Source organism: Aspergillus vadensis (assembly GCF_003184925.1).
Source record: "Aspergillus vadensis CBS 113365 unplaced genomic scaffold BO88scaffold_13, whole genome shotgun sequence".
NCBI lineage: Eukaryota > Fungi > Ascomycota > Eurotiomycetes > Eurotiales > Aspergillaceae > Aspergillus > Aspergillus vadensis.
Window position 1 is genome coordinate 490,384 of NW_020292051.1, and position 23,340 is coordinate 513,723.

Sequence of the window (23,340 nt, forward strand, 5' to 3'; positions counted from 1 at the left end):
TTCGCCAATCCCTCCGCCGCTCCCCTCTCTTCCTCTTGCTTTCCTCAGCCTCCATACGAGAGCTTTGAGCTCCATTGATTGTCGCTCCCTATCTCCTCATCGAACCTACACTCTGTCCTTCCTTTCATTCTCTTCTACCCTCCCCCTATTCATGCCTTGATCGGTTGAATTGTTATACACTTCGCGACACGCATTCGTGATGAATGGCTTCGCATCGCACGGCCTCGACGAGGATGCATTCGGGGAGAAGTCTGGGCTGCAGGGCGGCCTAAAGACATTTGATGCTTTTCGTACGTTGAGCTCTGTCTCCATGGATCATTTCAATGTCCACAATCATCCATTTACTATGGCCTAAGCCTTGTAATAAACAGCCGCGCATGGATATACTGCCGGTCCATACCAGCTACACCCGGAACTAACATCGCATTATTTATCCAGCCAAGACAAAACCCTCATACACTGCCCCATCCCGCCGCGGAGGACAATGGACCGTCCTCATTCTCGTCATCTGCACAGTCTTCACCTTCTCAGAATTCCGCACCTGGCTCAGCGGCTCCGAGAACCACCACTTCAGTGTCGAAAAGGGCGTCGGCCATGACCTACAACTGAACCTCGACCTCGTTGTTCGCATGCCCTGCGACACCCTCGACGTCAACATCCAAGATGCCTCTGGCGACCGCATCCTCGCCGGCGACCTGCTCCAACGCGAGCGCACCAGCTGGAAGCTCTGGATGGACAAGCGCAACCGCGAAACCTCCGGCGGCGTCCATGAATACCAAACCCTTAGCCAGGAAGACACGGACCGAATTTCCGCCCGCGAAGCCGACGCACACGTCCACCACGTCCTCGGTGAAGTGAGGAAGAACCCGCGCCGGAAGTTCGCCAAGGGACCCAGGCTGAGGCGCGGCGATACAGTCGACTCATGTCGCATCTACGGCAGCCTGGAGGGTAACAAGGTCCAGGGTGACTTCCATATCACAGCTCGCGGACATGGATACAGGAACTTCGGAGAACATTTGGATCATGGAGGTACGTTGTCACCCTCCCATCTCTTACCCACACGTTCAAGAAACAAACGTAGTTAATTAACATAATCCCATCACCAGTCTTCAACTTCTCCCACATGGTCACCGAACTCTCCTTCGGCCCCCACTACCCTACTCTCTTGAACCCGCTCGATAAAACCATCGCCACCACCGAAACCCACTACTACAAGTACCAATACTTCCTCTCCGTCGTCCCCACCCTCTACTCCAAGGGCGCCAGCGCCCTCGACACCTACACCAACCACCCGGATCTCATCTCCACCAACAGGAACAGGAACCTCGTCTTCACCAACCAATACGCTGCCACCACCCAAGCCCAAGAGCTGCCCGAGAACCCCTACTTCATCCCCGGCATCTTCTTCAAGTACAACATCGAACCGATCCTGTTGATGATTAGCGAAGAGCGGACGAGCTTCCTCTCGCTACTGATCAGACTCGTCAATACCGTCTCGGGAGTCATGGTCACCGGCGGTTGGGTGTATCAGATCTCTGGGTGGGTTGGAGAACTGGTGAACCGGAAACGGGGCAGAGGAAAGTCAGAGGGTGTGCTTACGGGGAAGCATTATGCGGAAGATTAGATTATCTCCATTATCATCATTATCATCAATTTTGTTATTAGCATTATCATCTTTTGTCTATTCCTATGTCCTTGTCTCGGATTGTGTACATCTCTTGTGAGGATACGAGGGAATCTGAATAGTTAGATAAAGAGATATGTGTTTTGCGTTGCATTTTGTATCCTTGCTTTGCATCTTGCTCTTATTATCAGGAAACTAGCACGTCGAGAGAAATACCCGTTCATGTGACCTCGTCCTACTACATTGGAGCACTTATACAAGTATCATCCATACTCACAGTGCATGACCCGTTCCGGTATACTATAAGAGAACGAACCAAACAAACAAACTAACCGTCATCAAACACAAGTCCATTTCACCCTATCCCCGCAACCCACGGTATCATTCCCATTCAATAAACCTAATAGAAAATAAACTAAACCGGGAGGGAGAAGAACAAAAAGAAAAGAATCTAAATCTGAAAAATCTCCCCCATACCCACACCCGCCCCCTCAGCGCCAGCCCTACTATCCACCAAATCCAACCGCCAACCATGCCAATCCCTAAGCTTCCTCTTGATCTCGCGCACCCATTCGACCCTCTTCCGCGCCTCCTCTTCAGCCTGTGCGCGCGCAAACTCCACCTCGTCGAACTCATCATCGAAGTTCTCCTCGGAAAGGAGCTCCAGACTGCCCCGTGTGGCGGGTTGATGGTGTTGCTGGTTTGAGGAAGCGCGGCCGCGGGTAGCACCACCACTTCCACTACCGCTACCGCTACCTCCACCGTAGAAGGTGTTTCCGCCAGTGAAGGCGGCGAGTCCGGAGGATAGGACTGTGGAGAAGGAGGAATGTTGTTGTTGGGACTTGTGGTTGTTGGCAGCCATGCTGCGGCGACGGGCGTGGTCGGGAGTTCCGCCGATGAGGTCGACGTCGTCGAAGGTATTTGCTGCTGCAGCGGCAGCAGATGGTGGGGATGTATGGGGGAAGGAGGTATCTGGGGAATGGAGGTGATGGGCATGGTCAAGTTCCTCGCGACGTTCTTTCCAGACACCGCGACGGAGGTCGAAGACTTCGCCTTCGAGATCGCGGATGCGGCGATGCAGACGGGAGCGTTCTTCGTCTTCGAGTTCGTCGAGGGCGTCGTCGTCGGCGCCGGCGCTGCCGTGGTCGGTGGCGTGTCGTTTACGGAGGGACTCTTGTTCTTCTTTGAGGCGGAGGTTCTCGTTCTCTACGTCTGCGAGTCGTTTGCGGAGTACTGCGGCTTCTTTTTCGATCTTCTCGGTCTCGCGGAGTCGGGTTTGATGCCGGGCTTCTGATTCCTTGTGTAGGTTGCCCATGGCTTCGAGCTTCTTTTCGAGGGTCTCGGCTTTCTTGTCTGTTGTGGTCTTCTCTTGTTTGAGCTCTTCGAGCTCGCGCTGGAGGTTCTTGATTAGGGTTTCTGTGGAGGTCTTGTCTACGCCCTCTTTGACGGCCTTTTCTGAGGCGCGGGTCAGCGCGCTCTTGGTGTCGGTTAGCTCGCGCTGGGCTTTCTCGAGCGCGGATTCACTGCCGGAGAGCTTCTCCTCGAGTGCTGCTATTTGGGCCTCGTGTGCGCTGCTCGATGCGAGCTGTGCGCGCAGGTTTGAGATCTCCAGTTCCATCGCTTCGATCGTCGCGGACTTGGATTCTAATTGCTGCACCAGGTCCGCTGGCGGAGACTCCGAGGGGCCTGGCACAGAGACGCTGGCGGTGCTTCGATGCGTGCGGGTTTGTAGATGCGAGTTTTGTCTCTGGAGGGATGCGATCTCTGCTTTCTATACACCCAGTAGACCGTTAGTCTTAAAAGTCCCCGATAGAGTCCTTTCAGGACCATGTAGAGATAAAAGGTCAACTCACCAACTCCTCAATCTCCCCCACCTTCGCCTCCGCATCCTGCAACTTCACCTTCAACTCCGCAACATCCACACTAGCCTCCCGGAGATCCTCCAACTGCTCCTCCGTCTTCTTCCACCGTCCCTTCCCCTCCTCCAACTCCTTCTCCAGCCGCTTATTATCCTTCTCCAACTCCTCAATCCGCGTCGACTGCTTCCGATACACCTCCTGCACCGCCTCGCCATCCGCACTCAACGGCGGCAACGAAGGCGACTTCAGCATCGCACTCGCCGCCGGCGACGGCGACCCACTGCTCCCCTGCGACACGGATCCCTTCCGGAACGACGATGACCGCATCTTCGACTGGATAGATAGAGAGGGCTGTCGACCGTGCGCTGACGCTCTTCCGGATGACTCGGGCTTCATGGCAGGTTGCGCGGGGGTTTCAGGACCAGGCGACGTGGGTGCATCGGGCATAGGCTCGGTCCCTTCTTCTTCTGCTGCTGCTGCTGGGGCTTCGGTTTCTTTCTTCTCCTCCTGGGGTTGTTCTTGTTCCTTTTCTTCGCTCTTCTCTGCTTTATCGTCTGGTGTGGTGGTTTCGGCTGGAGCTTCTGTCTTCGTTTCTGGCTCTGTCGCCTTCTCTGTCTGCGTCTCCTCTACCTCCAGCGCAGCACTAGCACCTTCCTCCCCTCCCTCCTTCTCTGTAGCCGGCTCAGGCGTAGGTTCCGGGGTCGACGCCGCGGGCGCATCTTCCTTGGCTGGTTCTGAGGACTCGGCAGCAGCAGCGGGGGTGGTATCTTTCGAAGTATCGACGCTGGCGGCTTTCTTGTTTGCTTTCTTTTTCTGTTTTTGGAGCTGGGCTACCTATTATTCCATCCGGTTAGTATGACTTTCGCGCTGCGCTTTAACGTGTTGTCTCAATGTATCGCTGAGGACAGATGCATGGACCGGGGTAGGTAGGTAGCTAGTGTGCACTTAACGGAGATGCGTACCCTTTTCTTCGCGGCAGCTAGCTTCTCAGCCTTGATGCGCTCTTCGTCATCCGCCATTGTGTGAGAACTGCGGAAATGCGCGTGCGGGGGAAGTGGAATGAGTAGTGTGTTCTGGGAGTTGCTTGTTGATGATGATAGATGGTCTACTTGGTGATAGTCGGATCGGAGGACAGCTTTGGCCGCCGCGGTGCACGGACCAATCGGGGAGTACCAAGTCGCTTGTCTTCACAGTACTTGTTCTGTTTGATTACTGAATAGCTGGTCTGATCTATAAATAGCTATTTCTTCTGTCTACTCGTAGTGGATAAGATGAAGAGAGTCAAAATGTCAATTTGTAATAAATACAGGAAGGAACAGAAGAATGACAACGCCCGCCGTTGTGGAACCTGCCCTTGAGCGCCGCATCGGATTGCCGTGACGCAGCACGTCGTTCGTCGTCATCATCATCATTAGACCAACAGCCGTTCAATTACAATTAGGGGCTTTCCTTCCCTTCCTTCCGGTTGCCGAGTATAACGCCCCTAGCCGGTGCAAATGCAGGTTGAATGCAGCAGACAAGAACACAATTACGCCGAGCAGTCGAACCAAACGAGAACAAGCAACTGAACAAAACAGCCAAGTAAATGGCAACAAGAAGGGCCGGGTTGGTTGAAAGTGAAGAATAAACAGGTAAGGCAGAAGGGAGGGGAGGATTAGACCTCCATTGAGTCGGCGATTTCCTCGCTCATGGCCCGAACGGTGCCCTTGCTGCCCGATCGGGAGCGAAACTCCTCATCGCTGAGCAGGTAGTGGTCGTATTCGTCCACGACTGGATGCGTGGGCTTCGACCCACTGGCTTCCTCGTCGCTTTCGCTCTCGAGTTCAATACCCTCACCCAGCCAGTAGCGAGCCCGCTTGCTCGAGCCAAGTTCCGGTGTCAAGTATCCGTCGTCGTACGTCCTCTTCGTTGTCGGCGTGGCAAGTCCCTCGCTGGGCGTGTGGCTAAGGATTGGGATCGCTCGTAGATACAGATAACAGACGCGTTTCCGTAGTCGGTTGAAGAAGAAGTAATGAAGACTCCAGATTGCTCCATCGTCCGCATCTGACGGATCCTCATCCGGCGAAAACGAATAAAGGGAGCACTCTTTAAGAGACATATGTTCATCGATCACCCTCCACATTCTCGGCCCCCACGTAGAAGACGCGCCCGCATTATAGGAACCCGATATCGTCACGGGGGATGGAGGTGTCAGATCAATGGCCTCGCGTGGCCGAAGATTGAACAGTGTTGAATCGATCGTGTTCATAACCCTCTTCAAATTCCGTTCACGATGGAAGTCTGACGGGCGCAGCACGTGGGAGAAATCATAATCCGGATGACTAGCGTTTAATGTCGCGATCAAATAGGCAAATGTTCGTCGACTGGAGTGGTCGCTCAGGGGACCGAAAGGACTCGACCGCGACAGGTTGAGCGAGGCGGCCGCGTCCGATGCGTTGGGAGGTGAAAGCGAAGCTGACAGACGGAGAACCGATTCATATTGAGACTCGAGCGACTGTTCAATGTTCTTGTACAGTTTCCGATCGGCTCGAGCAGCCTTTGTAGTGTACAGATCGCATCCCCCAACAATGTGACAATCGGCAGTGTCGAAATTGAGAGAACTCGTCACGTCTTCGAACTCGGGCAAAGGAAGAAACTAAAAGGAAAAGGTATGGGTAAGTATCAGGCCACTCTATGGGAGGCTGCTGCAGCGCAATAGGGCTATATTGCATACCTTCATCTTCAGCCAGAGTTGCGGTGTAGCCGTCGCTGATTACGATAAGGCGTGATGATAGATAAGCGGAGAACACCGTGGTCGGTGATCAAGACACAAGGTGATGCGACAAGCAGATCAAAGCAATTGTCGCAGCAGTTGGGTTCAAATAAACCGGGGCCGTTGTCTCCTGAGACGTCACGAATCCGGCGATAAGAGTGAATGAGCTGGCGAGTGGAACCGTTGCTACGGTGGCAACACAGGAGCGAAGAATGGGTGAGTTAATAGGTGAGTATGGAGAGCCAAGTCGCCATAGCAGATGCAGATGAGACGGAAGGAGATGGAAGAAGACTCAGGGAAGGAATGGGAGATGGACAGCGCGATAGAGCGACGACTGGTCTTGGGGGGGATGGGGGATGCGCGCTGCGCCCCGAGGGGGGCCCCCAGTCACGTGGCGCAGGTCGGGCCAGTGATATCACGCACCCACCTCACGGGTTGCGCACTGAACCAAGGATGGCCAACCAGCCCAGATAATGAGGCAAAGTGTGGAATCATCCATTATTCTCCCGGATGATCCGTCCATTCTGTGAATCCCCTCACAGGAGCCCTTCCTTGGCTAAATGATTGACGACTTCCTTGGAATCCTGAATGTAGTCATGGTGGTATTAATTAGTTCTTGGCAACAAGTCGCGAGACAGTAGAACACAACGCTTATGTACGTCCAACGCCAGTATGTATAGCAGTCCAGCTTGCCCCAGAAACAGAAACGAACATCCCAAACAGTATAAACAACAAAGAAACGCTCGCGGGCCGGAGAGGCGTCTACATAATCTTCGTGACCACGTCTTCCTCAACCTGAGGCGGCATTAGCTGACGTCGACAGAAGATGATGGTATGGCTCGCTGGGATGAAGTAATTGGTTGAGGGGGCAGGGCGGGAGGAAACGATGATGTGGGAAGGGGGACAAGGAGGTTGTCGCAAGAAGTGATTATGATGTCGGGACCTCGCAGGTATAAAAAGGGGCGGGCCGGAAAAAGAAACGTAGCAATTGGAGGCTCCGAAGACAGGTATTCCGTGCTCATGTTCCAAATAGGGGGGCTGGGTGTTGTGAAGCAATAGACGCTGTCGACTCACCTCCATGTCTTCCAGACTGTCCTGCTGGCTGATGCACCTCAAGACATTCTTCTTGCTGCTCTCCTGCATTTCTCCCGCCAGCAACAGCTCATCGAGGATGAAGTATGCCTTTTGGAAGTTGAAGATGATATCCAGCTCGCACACGTTGCCGTAGTACTTGTCCATCTGCTCGACGTAACGATGCACGACCTCGAGGGTGATCAACTCGTTATCGGTGGACGCACAACCGGCGATGAAGAAGAGGGAGGCATAGCGACGGTAAACGACCTTGGTGTCTGGCGACGACGAAGAAGCAAGTCAGGTACAGTCCGGTCGGGGTAGTGGGCGAGCTGCGGGGGAGTATCCAAGTGAGGGGTGGAAATGATTCGGACGAACCTTTGTATTCGAGGAAATTGCACATGCGGGTGCGACGCGACAGAACCAGCTGGGTTACATCCTTGATGATCTTGGCCTTCTCCTTGGGGGAGAGAGTGGTGAACCATTTGGCAAGGCGCTGGGAAATTTTGTTTTGTTAGTCTCCGCTTCCAGCCAGGTCACAGAGTTGGGTGGGCCACGAAACGAACCACTTTGCCCTGCCTCGACAGGAGAATCAAGTAGCTGGGGGAATGAGAGGTTAGCGCATTTCCGGCCAATTCAGTAGCCGATGATGGACTCACTGGATTGCCATTGTGCGAAAGATATTTGATAGTGGGGATGGGGAAAAGGGGGGTAGAGAGGTAGAAAGGCCACGAGGGAAGTTGTGGGAGGAAGAGGGAGAGCCGGCCGAGCTCTGGAGAAATTCTTTGCACGGGCCGCCCTGGTGTTGTTGCCCCGCCGTCTTCACTGCTTCTTCCTCTTGTTTGTCTACTCGATATGTACTGCTACAAATTAATCATGAGAGGGAGAGATAAACCCAGATAATTGACTAAATGGAAGAAGAGTCTTTAACTCCAGATTAGGCTTTCAAGAATTTCGCGTGCATCAACCATTTCGACCACCACATCCGATGAGAACTCCAAACAAACCGTCAGCAAGCTCTTGTGTATTCAAGTACTTCAGGCTCGCAACAAAACATTGAGTCACTGATGCTCATGACGAGGCAATAAGACCGAATCTGAGAAGCTGCACTAGATCAACGGCGATGTCAACGAGAGGGACATTGTCTTGATAATGGTAGGTACCCAAGCACCTATGGAACAGTAATTAGCGATATGGACACCTTCGGGGCATGATTCTCAGCGTAACTTACTGTAGAGGATTGACTAGAAGGTAAACAGACACTGTGCTCGGTATCTCAGCATCCTCTAGTAGTGTGGTAATCACATCCAGTACTACTAAATAGTAACTGGCAGTTCTCTGTTTCCTTGTAGGGACAGGAATGTATACTATCACTAACTACTAATCCGTAGCAAACAATGCTAGCATATATTTCAGCCTCACCTTATCCACCAATACACTTACCACCTTAACTGGCATCTACTATCTACTACTACATACCACTGATTCTATTCCATAACCATAACCACAACAATCTAGTATAACACACTCCCCAAAATCCTGCACAACTCGAACAAAGAAACATGTACTCACCCCAACAAGGGAAAAAGCAATCCTGCAACATTCCCAAACCAGGCATGTCACACAATAACGACCAAGCAAGCAAGCAAGAAAGATAAAAAGAAAGAAAGATACTAACAAAGAACGAAATGACTCCACTCGGCCCGACCCATCAGTCATTCAGGCCAAGTGGCAGCTGTCAGTCAGATCACACTACACTATCACGATCATGATCACAGCAACTTCTCTTTGTCGCCCTAAAGTCTAGTACTACTGCTTTAGTAGTATCTAGCTGCAAGTCGCATAGTTTAGACACACACACACACATACGCAACACACGGAACAAAATACCGAAAGAGAAACAGAGAGGGGGAAAAAAAAAGAGAAAGGAAAAGAAAAAGAAATCAAAGGATAAAATGGGACCACATCTGTACGCGTCCCAAGACAGTAATCAATTGATCCCTCCGACATGCTCTTCTTTGTCAGGGATATCCTGGACGGGGAATCTGGACTAGAATGATGGGTCCCGAGATGGCCGAACAAGAAAAGAAAAGCCCCCAATCATTATGAAAGTGACACGTTCTCTGGCTCTGGCCGCCCCCAATATTATTGTGACTTAAAACTTGGGAAACTTGACAGGGGATATCCAAGTACTTGCAAAGTAACTGACTTGCCATAAGGAGATACATACATGATGTTGTAGACAGAACTGAAGGAAGTAAGTCAGTGCCGAGAGTTTTCTGCGGTGTATCCAGGCTATGAACTGAATGAACTGCATTAAGATAATATGAAAATAAAGGAATACGGTGGAAATATGTCTGAACCAAGTCAACACTCAACTTGGCACATCCTATACTTGCTACTGTCTCCATTCAATTCCCTTTGTCCGAATCATACTGTTATCGGTTATCTCGTGCATGAATCATCACCCATCTATACTCTTTGCCATCAAACTAAATCCTTTGTTTCCGCATCCGTCTACAATGAACCCCTGTAGCCACCACACCATCCATGCTTGACCTGTGACTTACTTAGCAGTATACTAGTATGATAGTAAGACTCATATTCTCTAAACTTCGGGATCAATCACACCCCCACTCAACGAGTCAACAAAGCAACAAGGTTCATCCCATCTTATCATCATCATCATCATCCATCAACTAGACTAGCATCTACACCGCACGGATCGTATCACCAACCTTCCCACACACCACCCCCCTACACCTCCCACACCAAAAAGACATACGACATTAACAGAAAAAGGAAAGGCGAGGATCACCAATGCGCCACACACAGCCACCATAACTCAATCGTGCGGGCGGCAGATTAGGGCCACCCACCGACCCTCCCAAGTCTCCGGAAATAGTTCGTCGTAGTTCATCTCGGCAACGATGATATCCGGGATAGAAAAGGAAAGGTTAACGAGGGATAAGCCTCCACCCGAGGCTAACTAGTACTAACTAAACATATGGATGGATGGATGGATGGAAGGAAGGAATTTACATACTATCCAAGATAGGCAACACCTCCGATATAGTTAGGTAGATAGGTACTTAGTGAACCTACTACTTACTTTCATACGCCTAGAACTGATAATAATAAGTACATCGTACTTTGGGGGGCAAATCTGGTTTCCAAGAAAGGAATTGCCACAGACAGACCGATAAACAAAGTGGAGACAGAGGAGATGATGAAGTGTACCGGTGTAGAGAGTAAGTACTTTGTCAACATAGTATACTAGTACTAGTTATATGATATCAATCCCTATTCCGGGAGTCGGTGACAGATGCATTTACTGAATAATAGGACTGAAATTGAGGCGAAGTCAGTCGTAGTACTTGTTGAAAGTATACATCATCACCATTATAGTCAATCCGGGAGGAATCTCCAACTAGCCCTCAGATTGTACTTTTACTTTTGGGTGGATGTGGGAGAGGAAAAAACACCACAAACAGAAACAGACACAAAACCACGCAAAACAGTAGCAACAGCAGCAGCACGAGGGGGATTAAGTTTCCGAGTGGATCGGGCCTTCTTTAGCGCGCCTCATTTCCCTCGAGAAAACAAACCAAATAAAGTAAAGTAAGTACTACTAGATAGACCGGTGGGTGGTGGTAGTATCTTTCGTAAATGATGGGGATGGTGGAAAAGTACGTAGTACGTATCCATCGGGCACAACCAGGATGATGGGATTTGATACATCGTCTTTTTTTCATTTTTAATCTCGGGAGCGGAAGAGATGGCGATTTACCGGAGGAATTGTAGACTTGTTTTTTCCTTCTTCCTCCCATCTTATTTCTTTTTTCTCGCTTCAGTCTGACGAAAACCGGGAAGCGCTGAAGGACTGGCGCATAGTGCTATAATTGCTTTTTCTTGCCCTTTTTGGAGCAGAGACATCATCGAAAGGATCTACCGCCAGATGCAAGTAGCAGGGATCTTACCCCACGGTTTTTTCTCTTAGCGCATCCTTAGCTTTGGGCCGGCGATCAATCAATCAATCAATAACTTTAGTACTTAGTAAGTAAGTACTAGTTTTGGTCTAAAGTATCTAGCTCGGTATTTCTCCAGCCCTGTTGAGGGCACGGTTCCTTTGTTGGGAGTTTGTCTGATCATCTGCCTCGATCCAAATCCCTGAGAATCACGCGGCAGCTTCGCTTTTACCACTCATACTAATCTTTTCGTTACATGTAGGACACTTAATGGAGGAATGAACCGGGTATATACCATAATCATAGTTATTGTTATTATAGTTCTTGTTCTCATAAACGTCAAAATCAACATAGTCACAGTCAAATCATCTCGCATAAACCCGTCATCACTGTCATCACTGTGTCCAGCATGTTATGCATGCGCCTTGTAATACCTATGCACCCCCTGCATGACTCCGAGCGCACCTCCCACTATCACCACTCCAGAAACACCAAGTATCACGAGAAGCACCATCTCAAAGAGGCCCATTCCCAGGCATTGCGTGGGTATCGTCCACATCGGGTGGGCAACCCAGGAACCCTTTGTCGTAGCCGCATCACCACCCCTGTATGCTTCTTTCCCTGTCTGCTTCCCGATTCGGGGCACATATCTGAACTCGAAACGAGTGCGTGACTTTCGCTGGACCACTCCACCATACAGCAAACTTCGGAACCCCTGTCCAGAGTCAGTAACCGTGCACCCTGATAAAGATAAGATTCCACCTTACAGCAATCAGTAGTTCATCCAGACCGAGAAATAGCCGCTGGACCCACGCCATAGCTATCACTAGTGCACAATACCCACAAAACGCCAGATAGAACAGGAGTCCTGGTTTGCCAAGTTCCAGTTCATCACACAGCTCGTCGCCATTGATCCACCGACTGCCCGCTTCGATGAATCCCTTGGAGACCTTGAATGGCCCTGGCAAGTTCGTCACGCATTCCACAAAGTTAAACGCTACCGTTCGCGACGTATCAGTGGTACGGAGCTCGTGCGCCAGAAGGCTTTCCATAGTGCATTTACTCCGCTCCACTGTTTCAAAATACGATGTGGGCGTTCCAAGGAGAAAGCCCAGGTACCGAAAGAGCGCAATATAGTCCTTGACCTCATCCGGAGTAGGCTGGATGCCAAACTTGGGTAGTTGAAGCCACATAGGATTGCAACAAAAGGTGCTGATGGAGTGGACCGAGTCCAGGGTATTCACAGGTACTCCAAAGCGAGCCAGGTCAAAGTAGTCTGGCCTGGTTCGACAGAGCTGAACGATGCGCTGGCGGACGGAAGCATGGAGCAATCTGACCCGGACGCTGGCAATGTGCCCTTCGCCTCCGGGGCGAATTGATTCAAGGCAATGGGTGACTTGGATGAGCCACTGGAAGGTCTCGAGCAATCTGCCCAGAAGCATACGGGTGGAGAAGCCTCCTGTTCGGACAAGGACCTCGACAACCCCAGGTGCCGCCTGATGAGCATCATTAGCTTCCTCGTCTCTTGCCTACAATTGTGCGATTAAGAACATACCGAGTTTTCCGCCACAAACCCTTGCAAAGCGAACCCCACAATATTGGCAATGGCATAGCGATAGAAGAATTGCTGGCCGCGTTGTAGCTGCTCCCAGTCCACCCACTCAGGCACAGTGTTCACTTCGGTCCAGAACTTGGCCAGGATATCGTCATCCCCACGGTGATCCCGTAAGAGGATGTAAAGATCACCAGGTGGTGCGCTTGTCCCCTTTGTTCTGCTTTCTTCCATCAGGGTAGCCCGAATTGCTTGTAGCCTCTCCAGCGCGTTAGCCGCAGAGCTATCATACTGCTGGCGCAACGGCTCTAACTCTTCCTTGGAGAGATGGTCTTTTGTCCAGGAGAAGGAGTAGCCCCAGCTACTGATTCTGTCACCAGCCTGTGGGTGTAGAGAGGAGACCATATTGGAGAATCAAAGAGCAATACTTGCAAATATTGAGTGCAATAAGGTGTCTAATAGGCCAATGCCTAGAGATTGATAGTCGGTCCATTGCGCCTTTCACCCGCATTTTATACCGCAATCCAGGATACCAAGCTAGGAATCGACAAACTATAGAGCTCATGGAGCTGAGCGACAACAGTGGCCACTCCATGTATCGGACCTGCCTTCCGCCAGTGTTACCTGACAAAAGCAATTGGGTTCTGGGCCACCCCTCACGTTCACCCATCCTTTTGGGACATGATGTCTAGTGAAAGCTACTAACGATGCATCGTGCTCCGGGCGGATGTTCGAGCCCAGTCCCGTGGCTGCGAGGCGAGACACCTCGTGGGACCCACTGCGGCGCCCCAGCAGAGTGGCCCAATGGTTTGGTCACGATCGAATGTGCTCGTTCCCACCATGGCCAGACTGGTAATCAATGGACAGGCCGGCGAGAAAATCAAGGGCAAGGGAAAAAGCAACAAGCTGTACCAGCTCTCAGACCCGGAGGCGCTAATCAATGCTCTTGGGCCCCGTTGTCATGATGCCCAATCGTCCTAGCATGCAGGTTAGCCAATCTCCCGGGAAAGGTTACCAAGAATAAGATGGGGAGACCGTGCTAAATCCCGGAAACCGGGGAGAGATCCGGCTTCCGGGCCGATCAAAAGTCAAGATCCTGAAGCCCCAAATGGGTGCTCTAGACGCATTCGGGCAGGGATCGTCAAACTCATACCGCGCTTTGGTGGACGACTGGCCATTGCTCTTGAGAAGCCTTCAGCTCCGGCGGCGGAGAACTCCCAGGCACTAGCTCCTCGGGCTGAGTAGCGCTAGACTTTTGCAGACCTAAATTGATGTATAACGGAGGCCATTATTTTTTCTGACTTCCGGGGTTTGCATGTTATCAATTGGAAACCTTAATCCTTTTGTTTGGCGCCATTGAAATTCCAATACCGGGAAACGATATTCTGAGGCTGGACGATCCTGTGGGCCCAGGTGGTCACCAAAGCCCGAAGTCTGGGCCTTGAACAGGGAGGTCAGTTGTAGGATCATCCTGGCCATTCGTACGGTTCCAAAACTAGGTCGTAGCATTCGTCTGTATATAAAGTACCATGCACTGGCACCTGCAGACGTGCTGTCCAGATCCACATCGCTTTCATATAAACAGCGATCGATTCATTGCTTTCCTCCATATTGCGTCTAAACCATCACAGTTCGTGTCAGTTGAACATGGCCGTCACAAGAGTCCAGCAGAGTGTATCTTCGCCAACGGTCAAGACACCCCGGCGAGATACTTCTCTCTCCATCCGCCTTCCCGAAATGTTCGTGTTGTTCTTGTCAGGCGAACCAACAGTAAACCGACACTATAAGTGTGTGAAAGAGCTGTCAGAAGCATGGATCTCCAGGTGCATATGACCCCTCAATGTCGGCATGACCTTTCTCTAACTAGACCACCGTCATTATAGAGAATGCTACTTCGATGAAAGAGCCCAGAGGCGACTACAAAAGACGGACTTCGCTTATTTCTGCTCCATAGCAGCTCCAGATGCTGAGCCCGAGGAGTTGCGGACTGTTATCGATTGGGGAAACTGGGTGCGTTCATTGCCCATGACTGACACCACAAAGGTCCACTGACTAAATCTAACCGATGTTGTCGAGCAGGTGTTCCCTTTTGATGACCGTAAGCACCATCCTTTCGGAATGACTGTTTATGATAGCTGAGCTTTGATATTAGTCTTCGATAATGGAAGCCTCAAGGATGATCCGGAACGGGCCCAAGTGCTTGTTGAGGATTTGCGAGCAGGCATGGCCAACGAAACTGGGCAGAGACCGGTGCTCTCAGACTACCCCATAGTACAGGTGCACAACTCAGTATGGCATCGAATCACTCAGGTACGTTGATCATTATACTGTCCTCGAAATGCGCGTTGACGTCTAACGGTATTGTAGGCTCAACCTGTCGGTATGTAGCGCTGAGCTTTCCACATACTCTAGGACATGCTAACGTTGTCTAAGGAATTCGTCGCAGGTTTGCACGTGCCATGGATGACTACTGCACCGGATGCTTGGCCCAAGTACGCTCATGCTCCAAGGGGGAATTGCCCTCTCTTGAAGAGATGCTGTCTCTGCGCAGACAGTCTGCAGGCGTTTCGCCCCTCTTCGCCTTAGTAGAGTATGTTATCACTTCTTCTGGCATGTGATCAACACTAAACCTATGGATATTGCAGATATGCCCACAAACTAGACATCCCAGATCATGTTTTTGAATGCAAGAGCATCCAGGAGATAGAGAGGATCGGTACTGACCTCGTTTTACTGTAAGCTGCCCCAAACCCCCACATCCGACTGAACTAATGCATCCCAGGCAAAACGACATACTTTCATACTGCAAGGAAGAGGTTAGTTTTCTACACGTCAATACAAGCTCTGACGCGCATGGCTCACAATGAGATACAGAAAGAAGGCGTAAGCCATAATTTAGTGGCCATCTGCCGTCATAATGGCATGCCAGCGCAGGTGGCATTTAACCATGTGGGCGAAATGCTCATTGAGCGCTATCGAGACTGGTACCTCGCTTTGGCAGCACTACCAACCTGGGGGGAGCGAATCGACTCAGACGTTCAAGAATATATCCGAGGCGTGCAGAATGTTGTTCGCGCCAATCTTCACTGGAGGTAGGTGTTAATTAGTGATCATTGGTACCCAGGATACTCACGATAATGCCATAGCTTCCGATCGGGTCGATACTTTGGCAAAGCAAACGACCAAGTGCGAAAGACTCGAATTGTGACGGTGCGAAGCAATAACGCTGACTTTAAGCTGTCCATGGCGTAGACGGCGGCAATTTCTTGATCGAGTCTGTGTTCTTTCAAGGTGTTTGCGCGTTTTCTGGTGACATTTCCCTTATTACCCAGGTTATCCAATGGCGTTTGTCTATGTTGCGGGTATTTTGTTTTCAGCGTGGGTACTCAACATGGACATGGTAATTGTTTGTTTATTTGCAATCAGGATAGCACGGGCGATAATTCAGCCATTAATGAAGAAGTATTAACGAGCCGTAATTCGAGAAAGCTGCACTGTAGTCGATACTTGCATCGTTTCCCATGTTGCTGTGAAGAGTGGGAAGGCAAAGGGAAGCAAGAGGTCCTGGAGGTTGCACAGTCCCGGTCACGTTGGCAGCGGTTTTACCTGATTTGGCAGGGGGGCACAACGACTACTACTAGTACTCTAGTACTGTCACCTGATGCCTGGTGACTATTTTGGCTACACTGAAGCCTGAACTCCCAATTATGCTGCCATTTGTCTGTTAAAGTGGGCCCATGAGCTTTGTATATATTGTACCACCCGTGTCATTATCAGAAAATGAAGTGGGAGCCCGACAGCTCAGTATGCGACCTTCGCTTAAATTCATATATAATCGAAGATTTAGGCCCAAAGATATATGAGCAAAGTGGGAATAAGTAAGTTCATTCAAGAAGCAGCGTCTGTACTTATTAAGTACTGAGTTGCTACTAATACAGTGATATACATAAACTACCTTGCCAATTCTGCTCAGCATCAGGGGTACACTGTATGCTTGTCCTCCTCCTCACGTCTACGCTTACGGATATTGAACACACAATCGAACCCTTTGTATTGGGTAATAATGAAAAGGATGATCCCAACCCTCCCAGTCTGTCTCCGATGTCTTGATGGCCTCTAGCGGCGTAGCCATAGCCCATACTGGCAACACTTACAAAAGTTGAAGATTGTAGCGTCATCACGCCCCGGACATTTGCTGATCATACAATTGTCGAAAAAGCGAGCCCGATATTTCCAGTAGCGCACTAGGTGTGCCGTGCTCAACCATCTTACCTCCATCAATGACAGCAATCTGATCGTAATCCAGAAGGGTTGAAACCCTATGCGCAATTGCAATAATAGTGCAGCCTGCAAACTCAGTGCGGATTACCTCTTGCATCAAAGAATCTGTCTCATTATCCACCCGACTGGTGACCTCATCCAGGAGCAAGATCTTTCTCTTCTTAACAATAGCTCGAGCGAGGCAAATGAGCTGTCGCTGGCCTGCTGACAAGGGGAGTTGATCGATCTTAGCATCCAGACCGCCGGAGTTCTGGACATGCTCGTACAGTTGCACTTTGTGTAGTGCATTGAGAACATTCTCATCATCCATGGGGCTGAACCCGGTGACATTATCACGGATAGTACCCCGGAAGAGGACGGGCTCTTGAGGTATCACTGTAACCTGATTGCGGATGAAGTCACGAGGGCATGACTGTAGACTCACGGCATCAATACTAATATCACCACTTTGTATCTCAACCATGCGGAGAATGGCTAAAAGTAGAGAGCTTTTCCCACTTCCAGAACGCCCACATATCCCTAGCTTGGAACCAGCAGGGACGGTCAGTGTTAGTTGTTGAAGACCAGGCTGAGAGTCCAGCTTGTAGCCTACGCTGACATTTTGGAAAGCTATATGGCCGGCTGATGGCCAATCTGCACGAGGAACTGCTTCCTCTCCAGGAAGATCCTCTGAGGGAACCTTCTGAAAACTGCGGATACGTGTGACCGCACCAATACTGGTCTCCATCGATGTCCAGAAATTGATCAGTTCCGACAGCTGCTGGCTGAACGTGATTAGAGAGATAAGCGAAACACCTATTGGCCCGATCTCGCGCACAAAGACAGCGAGTATCACTAGCAAGATTGCAATGCCGGCAACACAGAGATCTAGAACAAGAATAAGCCAACGCTGTATGACAAACAGCATATAGTAGGGCCGTTGCGATCTTTGGAGCAGTTCTTGGTGCTCTTCACGGAAGCTGTCTTGCCAGCCAAACGCGCGAATGGTGACAAGTCCATTTAGCGTCTCGGTAAATTGGGTGTACAGTGGTGACTTGCTCTCGAGATCCAGATGGCGAAGTTGTCGTGATGTTCGGAGGTAGAATTTCTGGATCGAGTAAACCACAATGGCTGATAGGGGGATCAGAGGAGCCATATATTTAGCACCAACGCAGATAAATACAGCGCTCATCAAGCATTGTGTGAAGTTCCGCGATGTTTTAAGAAAGTCGGCGGGAAGTGATCGGTCAATTAGAGTCATGTCTTGACTGAAGCGATTCAGGGTGATACCGTTGTCTGTGGAGGTGAGCCAGTGCAAAGGAGCCTTGTTAATCTTCATCACCAGATAATCATGGAGCTTGTTAGAGGACGTGGGGACAATGCGGCAAAATACTAGCCACATGCACCATGCCCACAGTGCAGCTCCTACAGCGGCCAGAACAGCATATACGCTGATATAGAGGGCAAGCCTTCCGAACGGCGTCCGAGCATTTTCTTCTCCCCACCATTGGACCCAAATATCTACGCTTCTTTATCAGTGAAAGTAGACAATGAAAGCAGGTAGACTTACTGGGGAATTGAGAGCAGAACACTCCTATAATCAAGGATACAAAATAGATTGATACATGCCAAGGGCCGGCAGCTCGGAGGTAGTATGCATATATGCTCAGGTCGCCTGTCTTCCTGTTCATATCGTCAGCATTCGAAGACGCAATGCCTGGAGCCGCCATATTTAGCAATGCTACTTGTCGCTCGACGGTTGAGTGTGAAGTGGCTGCTGATCCATCCGATGGGTCTTGTGATTGAAGCCATTGCGGAGGACCTTGTTCCGTAATCACTCCGTTTTGAAGCAAGACAGCATTATCAGCAAAGGCAAGAAGTTTCTGGTCATGAGTGGCTAATATAGCAGTAACTCCATGACGGCGCAAGATGCCCTGTGTCCCAAAAACGCGCTGAAAGACTTGCTCTGAAGTTTTCGCATCTAGAGCACTTAAGACGTCATCGAAAAGAGCCAACTGCTTGCGTGCATAGATAGCACGGGCAATAGCAATCCGTTGTCTTTGTCCGCCACTAGTTGCAATACCATTACTGCCAATTATTGTGTGATCTTTGTGGGCAAAGCTCTCAATGTCTTGGTCAAGCGCAGTGGAATAGAGCACTGTTCGATACCATTGCTCATCAAAAGGCAAGGGTTGGCAGATGTTATCACGGATGGATCTATTGCGGATCCAAACCTTGGTACTACAGAAAGATATTTCGCAAACATTGCTGTAAGTGAAACCCTTTATGCAGGGAACCTCGCCGAGAATCGCTTGAAGCAGAGTGCTCTTTCCTGATCCAACGGCCCCAGTAATCATGGTAAGCGATGAAGGGGGGCATTTCAGCTCAATACTCTGCAATATAGCTGGCGAACTGCGATCCCAGCCAAAGTCAGCCTGGTGGATATGCAGCAAGTCCGACTCAGCTGCGACGGAACCGTGCAGAAGTCCTCGATCCGATGGTTTTGGAGGCTGAAGCTCAATAGACACTGTCCCCTCGGCGTTAATTTCGGCCCAATTTTCATGCTTGGAGAATTTATGATGGCCTTGCGATATAACTCGATCATCAAGCCTGGGGCTTGCCAGCAAGTAAGCTTGGATTCTCTGAAAGCATTCCAAGGCTGCACTAGCTTTGGGGCCTGAATAGACCAGGTTTGACAAAGGGCCGCTTAATAGAGAAATTATTGACAGAGATGAGAACGTCTGAGCCACTGTCAATGGACTTTTTCCGGTATGGAGTGCAACACCGGTAAAAAGGCTGAGCGTGAGAACAGGGCTGAGGTTGGATGTTGTGCCGGCTAGAAACACAGTAAGTCTCATAAATTCAATTTGGCATAATATATTCCCGCTCAAACTGAACTTACCGAGCAAGTTCATCTTTACCATCAGATGGCGAAATCTTGACTGTCGATTCAGCTCGTCAATGCGGAGTTGCTGTAGCATTTTAGTAAAATGATTCTGAAGGCCAAGCATCTTGACAGTTACACTCGCATCGAGATAACTCGAAGCAAATGCAACTCTTTCACGGACAGCTTGCATCCATATCTTTTGCCTTCCTGGTGCGGACTTCGACAACAAATGGGTGCAGCAGAAGACCATGATAGAAAGGACGGCAGGAACAGTAGCAGCCCAAACTACCTGACGCTGCAACAGGTATAGTGCAATGCCCACTTCTATGGGGCTCGCCCAGACCTCATGCACATTCTGGATGCCCGATGCAATGTTATCTATATCATTACTCATTAGAGTCAGCGCTGCAGAGTCAGTGTACTCGTCGTATTTCAGCTCAAGTGTCTTATCATAGATGACAGACACGAGACCGCCGCGTATTTGCGTTATGAGACGAAATACATAGTGCTCGTAAAGACAGTTCATGACCTGCGCGGATATCAGAATAAAATCATGAAAGATTTTAGAAGAGGGAGTGAATTGCATACCCCTTTAAGAATGAAGACCAGCGCAAACGCACCGATTAGGCCATATCCATCGTCTTTACTAGGATTTTTCTGGCCAACATAAATGGTTAATCTGGATATCAAGAAAGGTTGCGTATAATCCAGGCCAATTTGGATCAGCCTCGACAGGAAAGAGTAGAAGACCGAAGCTCTGAATGTGCGGACAGCGCAATAGGCTAATGCATTTTTATACGTTTTCGGCACTGAAACTGGTCAGCGAACTCAATAAATTCAACCTTGGCTGCTACTTACTCGCAACCCAGTGCGCAGAGAACTTTCGATGTAATTCGTTTGCAGAAAGAGCTCGATCAAGGTACGGCAATTCCTCGAGGGATATTGACTGCTTGAACCCGAGGAGGAGCAAGGGATTAACCCACCAAAAGAAGACTCGGTTATAAAAACCTTTGGTTTCCTCGTCGCCATATTGCGTATTTTTGTTGATGAAAGAGGCCAGTTTGGGTTTTGTCTCCAGAAAGAACCAGAGCAACTTGACCGCAATGCTCGCTATATAGAGAGCAGCAAGAACAGTGTACGAAGCCAGCCACAGACTCCTTGCACGTACAGCATCGAAGACAATTGTCCATGATAAGAAAATATTCAGAAGTGAAGAGGGCTGCGCGGAATATAGGTGTTCCAAATGGGATAGGAACAGTAGCCCAACAGATGTGATAAAGGTCAGGACCGCAGCTACCAGGGACGTCTGCGTCCGTGGTGTGTGAGGGAGGAGCCATAGAACTAGAAGAGAGAACTGCAATGCACCAAAAGCTTGAGCTGAAACCTGCGCGGGGGTTAATCAAGATTGCTCATTGAGTGACAAGACGCACGTACCAGTTTAGCCCAGTATGCCCAGCTTTGAGAGACGATGGCGGTCCGATGTTTCCATAGCTGTTTGTAGCGCAATGGAATCACAAGTAGAAGTAATGCTGAAGGAGCGATCGAGAAGAAGCATTCTTCAAAGAGTAGGGTGAAGTCGAAGTCCCCTCGACAGTGGACCACTCGAGGACCGAACCCATTGTCTCCGCAAGTATGGATGTTCTCCATCCTGATGTAATATCAATACTCAGATAAGTGACGAGAGAACGCTAGATGGCAATGAGACTTGGATTGTATGGTAGAAAGTTGAGGTTGGCGAGGGGGTGCTGAGATGGAGAGGTGGCTGAGTGTCATGTGGAATCGAAGCAGACAGTACCTTTAAGGAGCTAATCTCGCTGGCCTATCCGACACTTTATGCCTGGATGGTTTTGCAAATCCAGCAATTAGAAGGCTGCGATAAGGTGACTCGGTGAAAAGACCCCTGTCGCAAGACTACTGAGTCCCCCCTCCAAACCCATTAATTCACGGCGTAGAGATAGCCTGGGTTCTAGACTGATCTTAGCCTCTAGCTACTCATTCAAGTCTGCCTGATGCCCCCCTTGTAAGGCTGATACGCACAATTAAACTTCACCGATCCCTATAGGAGACGCCTAACAGGTCTTTAAGCCGTCGGGGCTCCGTACAGCCAAAATAGGTGAATTAACTCCAACGATAACGCGTAGAGCACTCATATGAAGCACATCATCTCGTAGGTAGTAGCAGTCATCGCAGTTATGTTTGCATATGATCATCAATTCAAGCAGTCTCATCCACATTATACACCAACTTACACCCCCTGACCTTACCTTCCTTCAAGAGTTTCAGTCCTTCAATGACACCCTGCAAGCCGCCAGACCCAAGCTGCACTGGATGAGGAACAACCTTGCCATCCGCCAACAACTTAGTCGCATTTTCCAACCACTCTGCCGCAAAAGTCCGATCCTCCGGCTTCGCAGGGATACGCTCACCCCGAAACGTCAACTCCTCACCGAATACCGTATACCCCAGCGTCCAGCGACTGCGTACATCCGCACGAGGCACCTTGCTGTCTATCATCGCAGTATAATCACCGCCCTGGGAGCTCATAGCCCGTCCACAAAATGCGGCCGTCTCGTCTGTCGAGATGGTATCCAACACCAACTTCAGACGATCCTGCGTAACGTCGCGGATCTTGTCAGCCGCCTCGGGGTCCTTGTAGTCAAACACATGGTCGGCACCACGGCTCTTCACTAACTCCTCAGTCTCGGGCGAACACGTCGTAATCACCTCGTACCCGGACAGCTTCGCAAACTGAATGGCCAGAGTTCCTGTGGCTGTCGCACCTCCGTAGACGAGAATCGGTTCCGGCTGGGCCAGAGGATGATCAAACGGTGCGAGCTGCAAGCTTTGGTACAGAGATTGAGCAACGGTGCCCATGCCAACACCTAGGGTTGCAGCTTCCTGGAAGCTGAGGTTTTCCGGGATGGCGCACTGCAGGTCACCTAGAGCGAGGACGTACTCGGAGAATGCTCCATTGTAGGGGAGGTTGGGGTTGCAGCCGCGAATGACGCCAAAGACGCGATCACCAGCCCGAAAGGGTTTCGTGACTGCAGAGCCGACGTCTACTACGATGCCGGCGTAGTCACAGCCAACAGTGACGATGGGTGTGCTTCGAAGGGCATTTTTCCAGTCGGTGGGGTTAAGCGCGACGCTCACCACTTTAACGAGGATGCAGTCATGACGGAGGGTAGGTTTGGGCCAGTCGCTCACCACGGAGATAGTCTCGGGAGCAGTGACGGCAACGGCTTTGACCATGGTGGTGTTATATAAGGAGAATAATGTACGGAGGCGGGGCGATTATAGAATGGTTTTGTATCTAAAAGGTAATAAAGAGCATGGCAGATGATCGAGCCTTATGTATATGTCTGTT

At 50.2% G+C, this 23,340-nt stretch overlaps 9 protein-coding genes across 9 annotated transcripts; 2 read left to right on the forward strand and 7 right to left on the reverse strand.

Annotated features, from left to right (window-relative positions):
- The first annotated feature begins 11 nt into the window (after positions 1-11).
- BO88DRAFT_405433 (COPII-coated vesicle protein) lies at positions 12-1,837 on the forward strand. Its single transcript, XM_025706873.1, has 3 exons — positions 12-290; positions 439-1,029; positions 1,107-1,837. The coding sequence occupies exons 1-3, from the start codon at positions 200-202 to the stop codon at positions 1,622-1,624; spliced, it is 1,200 nt and encodes a 399-aa protein (XP_025562367.1). The 5' UTR covers positions 12-199; the 3' UTR covers positions 1,625-1,837.
- Positions 1,808-4,577, reverse strand: BO88DRAFT_444280 (uncharacterized protein). The gene is made up of 3 exons (XM_025710095.1): positions 4,446-4,577; positions 3,478-4,317; positions 1,808-3,395 (listed from the first exon to the last, which is right to left on the reverse strand). The coding sequence occupies exons 1-3, from the start codon at positions 4,500-4,502 to the stop codon at positions 2,076-2,078; spliced, it is 2,217 nt and encodes a 738-aa protein (XP_025562368.1). The 5' UTR covers positions 4,503-4,577; the 3' UTR covers positions 1,808-2,075.
- A 560-nt stretch (positions 4,578-5,137) lies between these two features.
- Positions 5,138-6,202, reverse strand: BO88DRAFT_415742 (RNA polymerase III-inhibiting protein MAF1; the record flags this gene model as incomplete). Its single annotated transcript, XM_025708221.1, has 2 exons — positions 5,138-6,118; positions 6,197-6,202. The coding sequence occupies 2 exons, from the start codon at positions 6,200-6,202 to the stop codon at positions 5,138-5,140; spliced, it is 987 nt and encodes a 328-aa protein (XP_025562369.1).
- Positions 6,203-6,948: 746 nt separating this feature from the next.
- BO88DRAFT_405436 (AP-1 complex subunit sigma) lies at positions 6,949-8,036 on the reverse strand. Its single transcript, XM_025706874.1, has 5 exons — positions 7,966-8,036; positions 7,873-7,906; positions 7,685-7,802; positions 7,310-7,584; positions 6,949-7,030 (listed from the first exon to the last, which is right to left on the reverse strand). Exons 1-5 carry the CDS (start codon positions 7,974-7,976, stop codon positions 6,998-7,000), a joined length of 471 nt encoding a protein of 156 aa, XP_025562370.1. The 5' UTR covers positions 7,977-8,036; the 3' UTR covers positions 6,949-6,997.
- Positions 8,037-8,377: 341 nt separating this feature from the next.
- Positions 8,378-8,960, reverse strand: BO88DRAFT_435893 (uncharacterized protein; the record flags this gene model as incomplete). The annotated part of the gene is made up of 5 exons (XM_025709533.1): positions 8,879-8,960; positions 8,786-8,853; positions 8,750-8,764; positions 8,538-8,683; positions 8,378-8,477 (listed from the first exon to the last, which is right to left on the reverse strand). The coding sequence occupies exons 1-5, from the start codon at positions 8,922-8,924 to the stop codon at positions 8,378-8,380; spliced, it is 375 nt and encodes a 124-aa protein (XP_025562371.1). The 5' UTR covers positions 8,925-8,960.
- Positions 8,961-11,686: 2,726 nt separating this feature from the next.
- BO88DRAFT_454269 (oxygenase MpaB family protein) lies at positions 11,687-13,231 on the reverse strand (the record flags this gene model as incomplete). The annotated part of the gene is made up of 3 exons (XM_025710796.1): positions 11,687-11,989; positions 12,042-12,770; positions 12,830-13,231. The coding sequence occupies 3 exons, from the start codon at positions 13,229-13,231 to the stop codon at positions 11,687-11,689; spliced, it is 1,434 nt and encodes a 477-aa protein (XP_025562372.1).
- A 1,242-nt stretch (positions 13,232-14,473) lies between these two features.
- BO88DRAFT_341847 (terpene synthase family protein) lies at positions 14,474-16,078 on the forward strand (the record flags this gene model as incomplete). The annotated part of the gene is made up of 10 exons (XM_025703118.1): positions 14,474-14,649; positions 14,710-14,836; positions 14,906-14,924; positions 14,979-15,136; positions 15,194-15,206; positions 15,260-15,416; positions 15,472-15,561; positions 15,609-15,642; positions 15,701-15,918; positions 15,973-16,078. The coding sequence occupies 10 exons, from the start codon at positions 14,474-14,476 to the stop codon at positions 16,076-16,078; spliced, it is 1,098 nt and encodes a 365-aa protein (XP_025562373.1).
- Positions 16,079-17,003: 925 nt separating this feature from the next.
- On the reverse strand, positions 17,004-21,620 carry BO88DRAFT_444282 (multidrug resistance protein MDR; the record flags this gene model as incomplete). Its single annotated transcript, XM_025710096.1, has 6 exons — positions 17,004-18,607; positions 18,657-19,922; positions 19,989-20,502; positions 20,562-20,782; positions 20,832-21,357; positions 21,408-21,620. 6 exons carry the CDS (start codon positions 21,618-21,620, stop codon positions 17,004-17,006), a joined length of 4,344 nt encoding a protein of 1,447 aa, XP_025562374.1.
- A 529-nt stretch (positions 21,621-22,149) lies between these two features.
- Positions 22,150-23,321, reverse strand: BO88DRAFT_405439 (zinc-binding alcohol dehydrogenase family protein). Its single transcript, XM_025706875.1, has one exon. It carries the CDS (start codon positions 23,223-23,225, stop codon positions 22,188-22,190), a length of 1,038 nt encoding a protein of 345 aa, XP_025562375.1. The 5' UTR covers positions 23,226-23,321; the 3' UTR covers positions 22,150-22,187.
- Between the last annotated feature and the right edge of the window lie 19 nt (positions 23,322-23,340).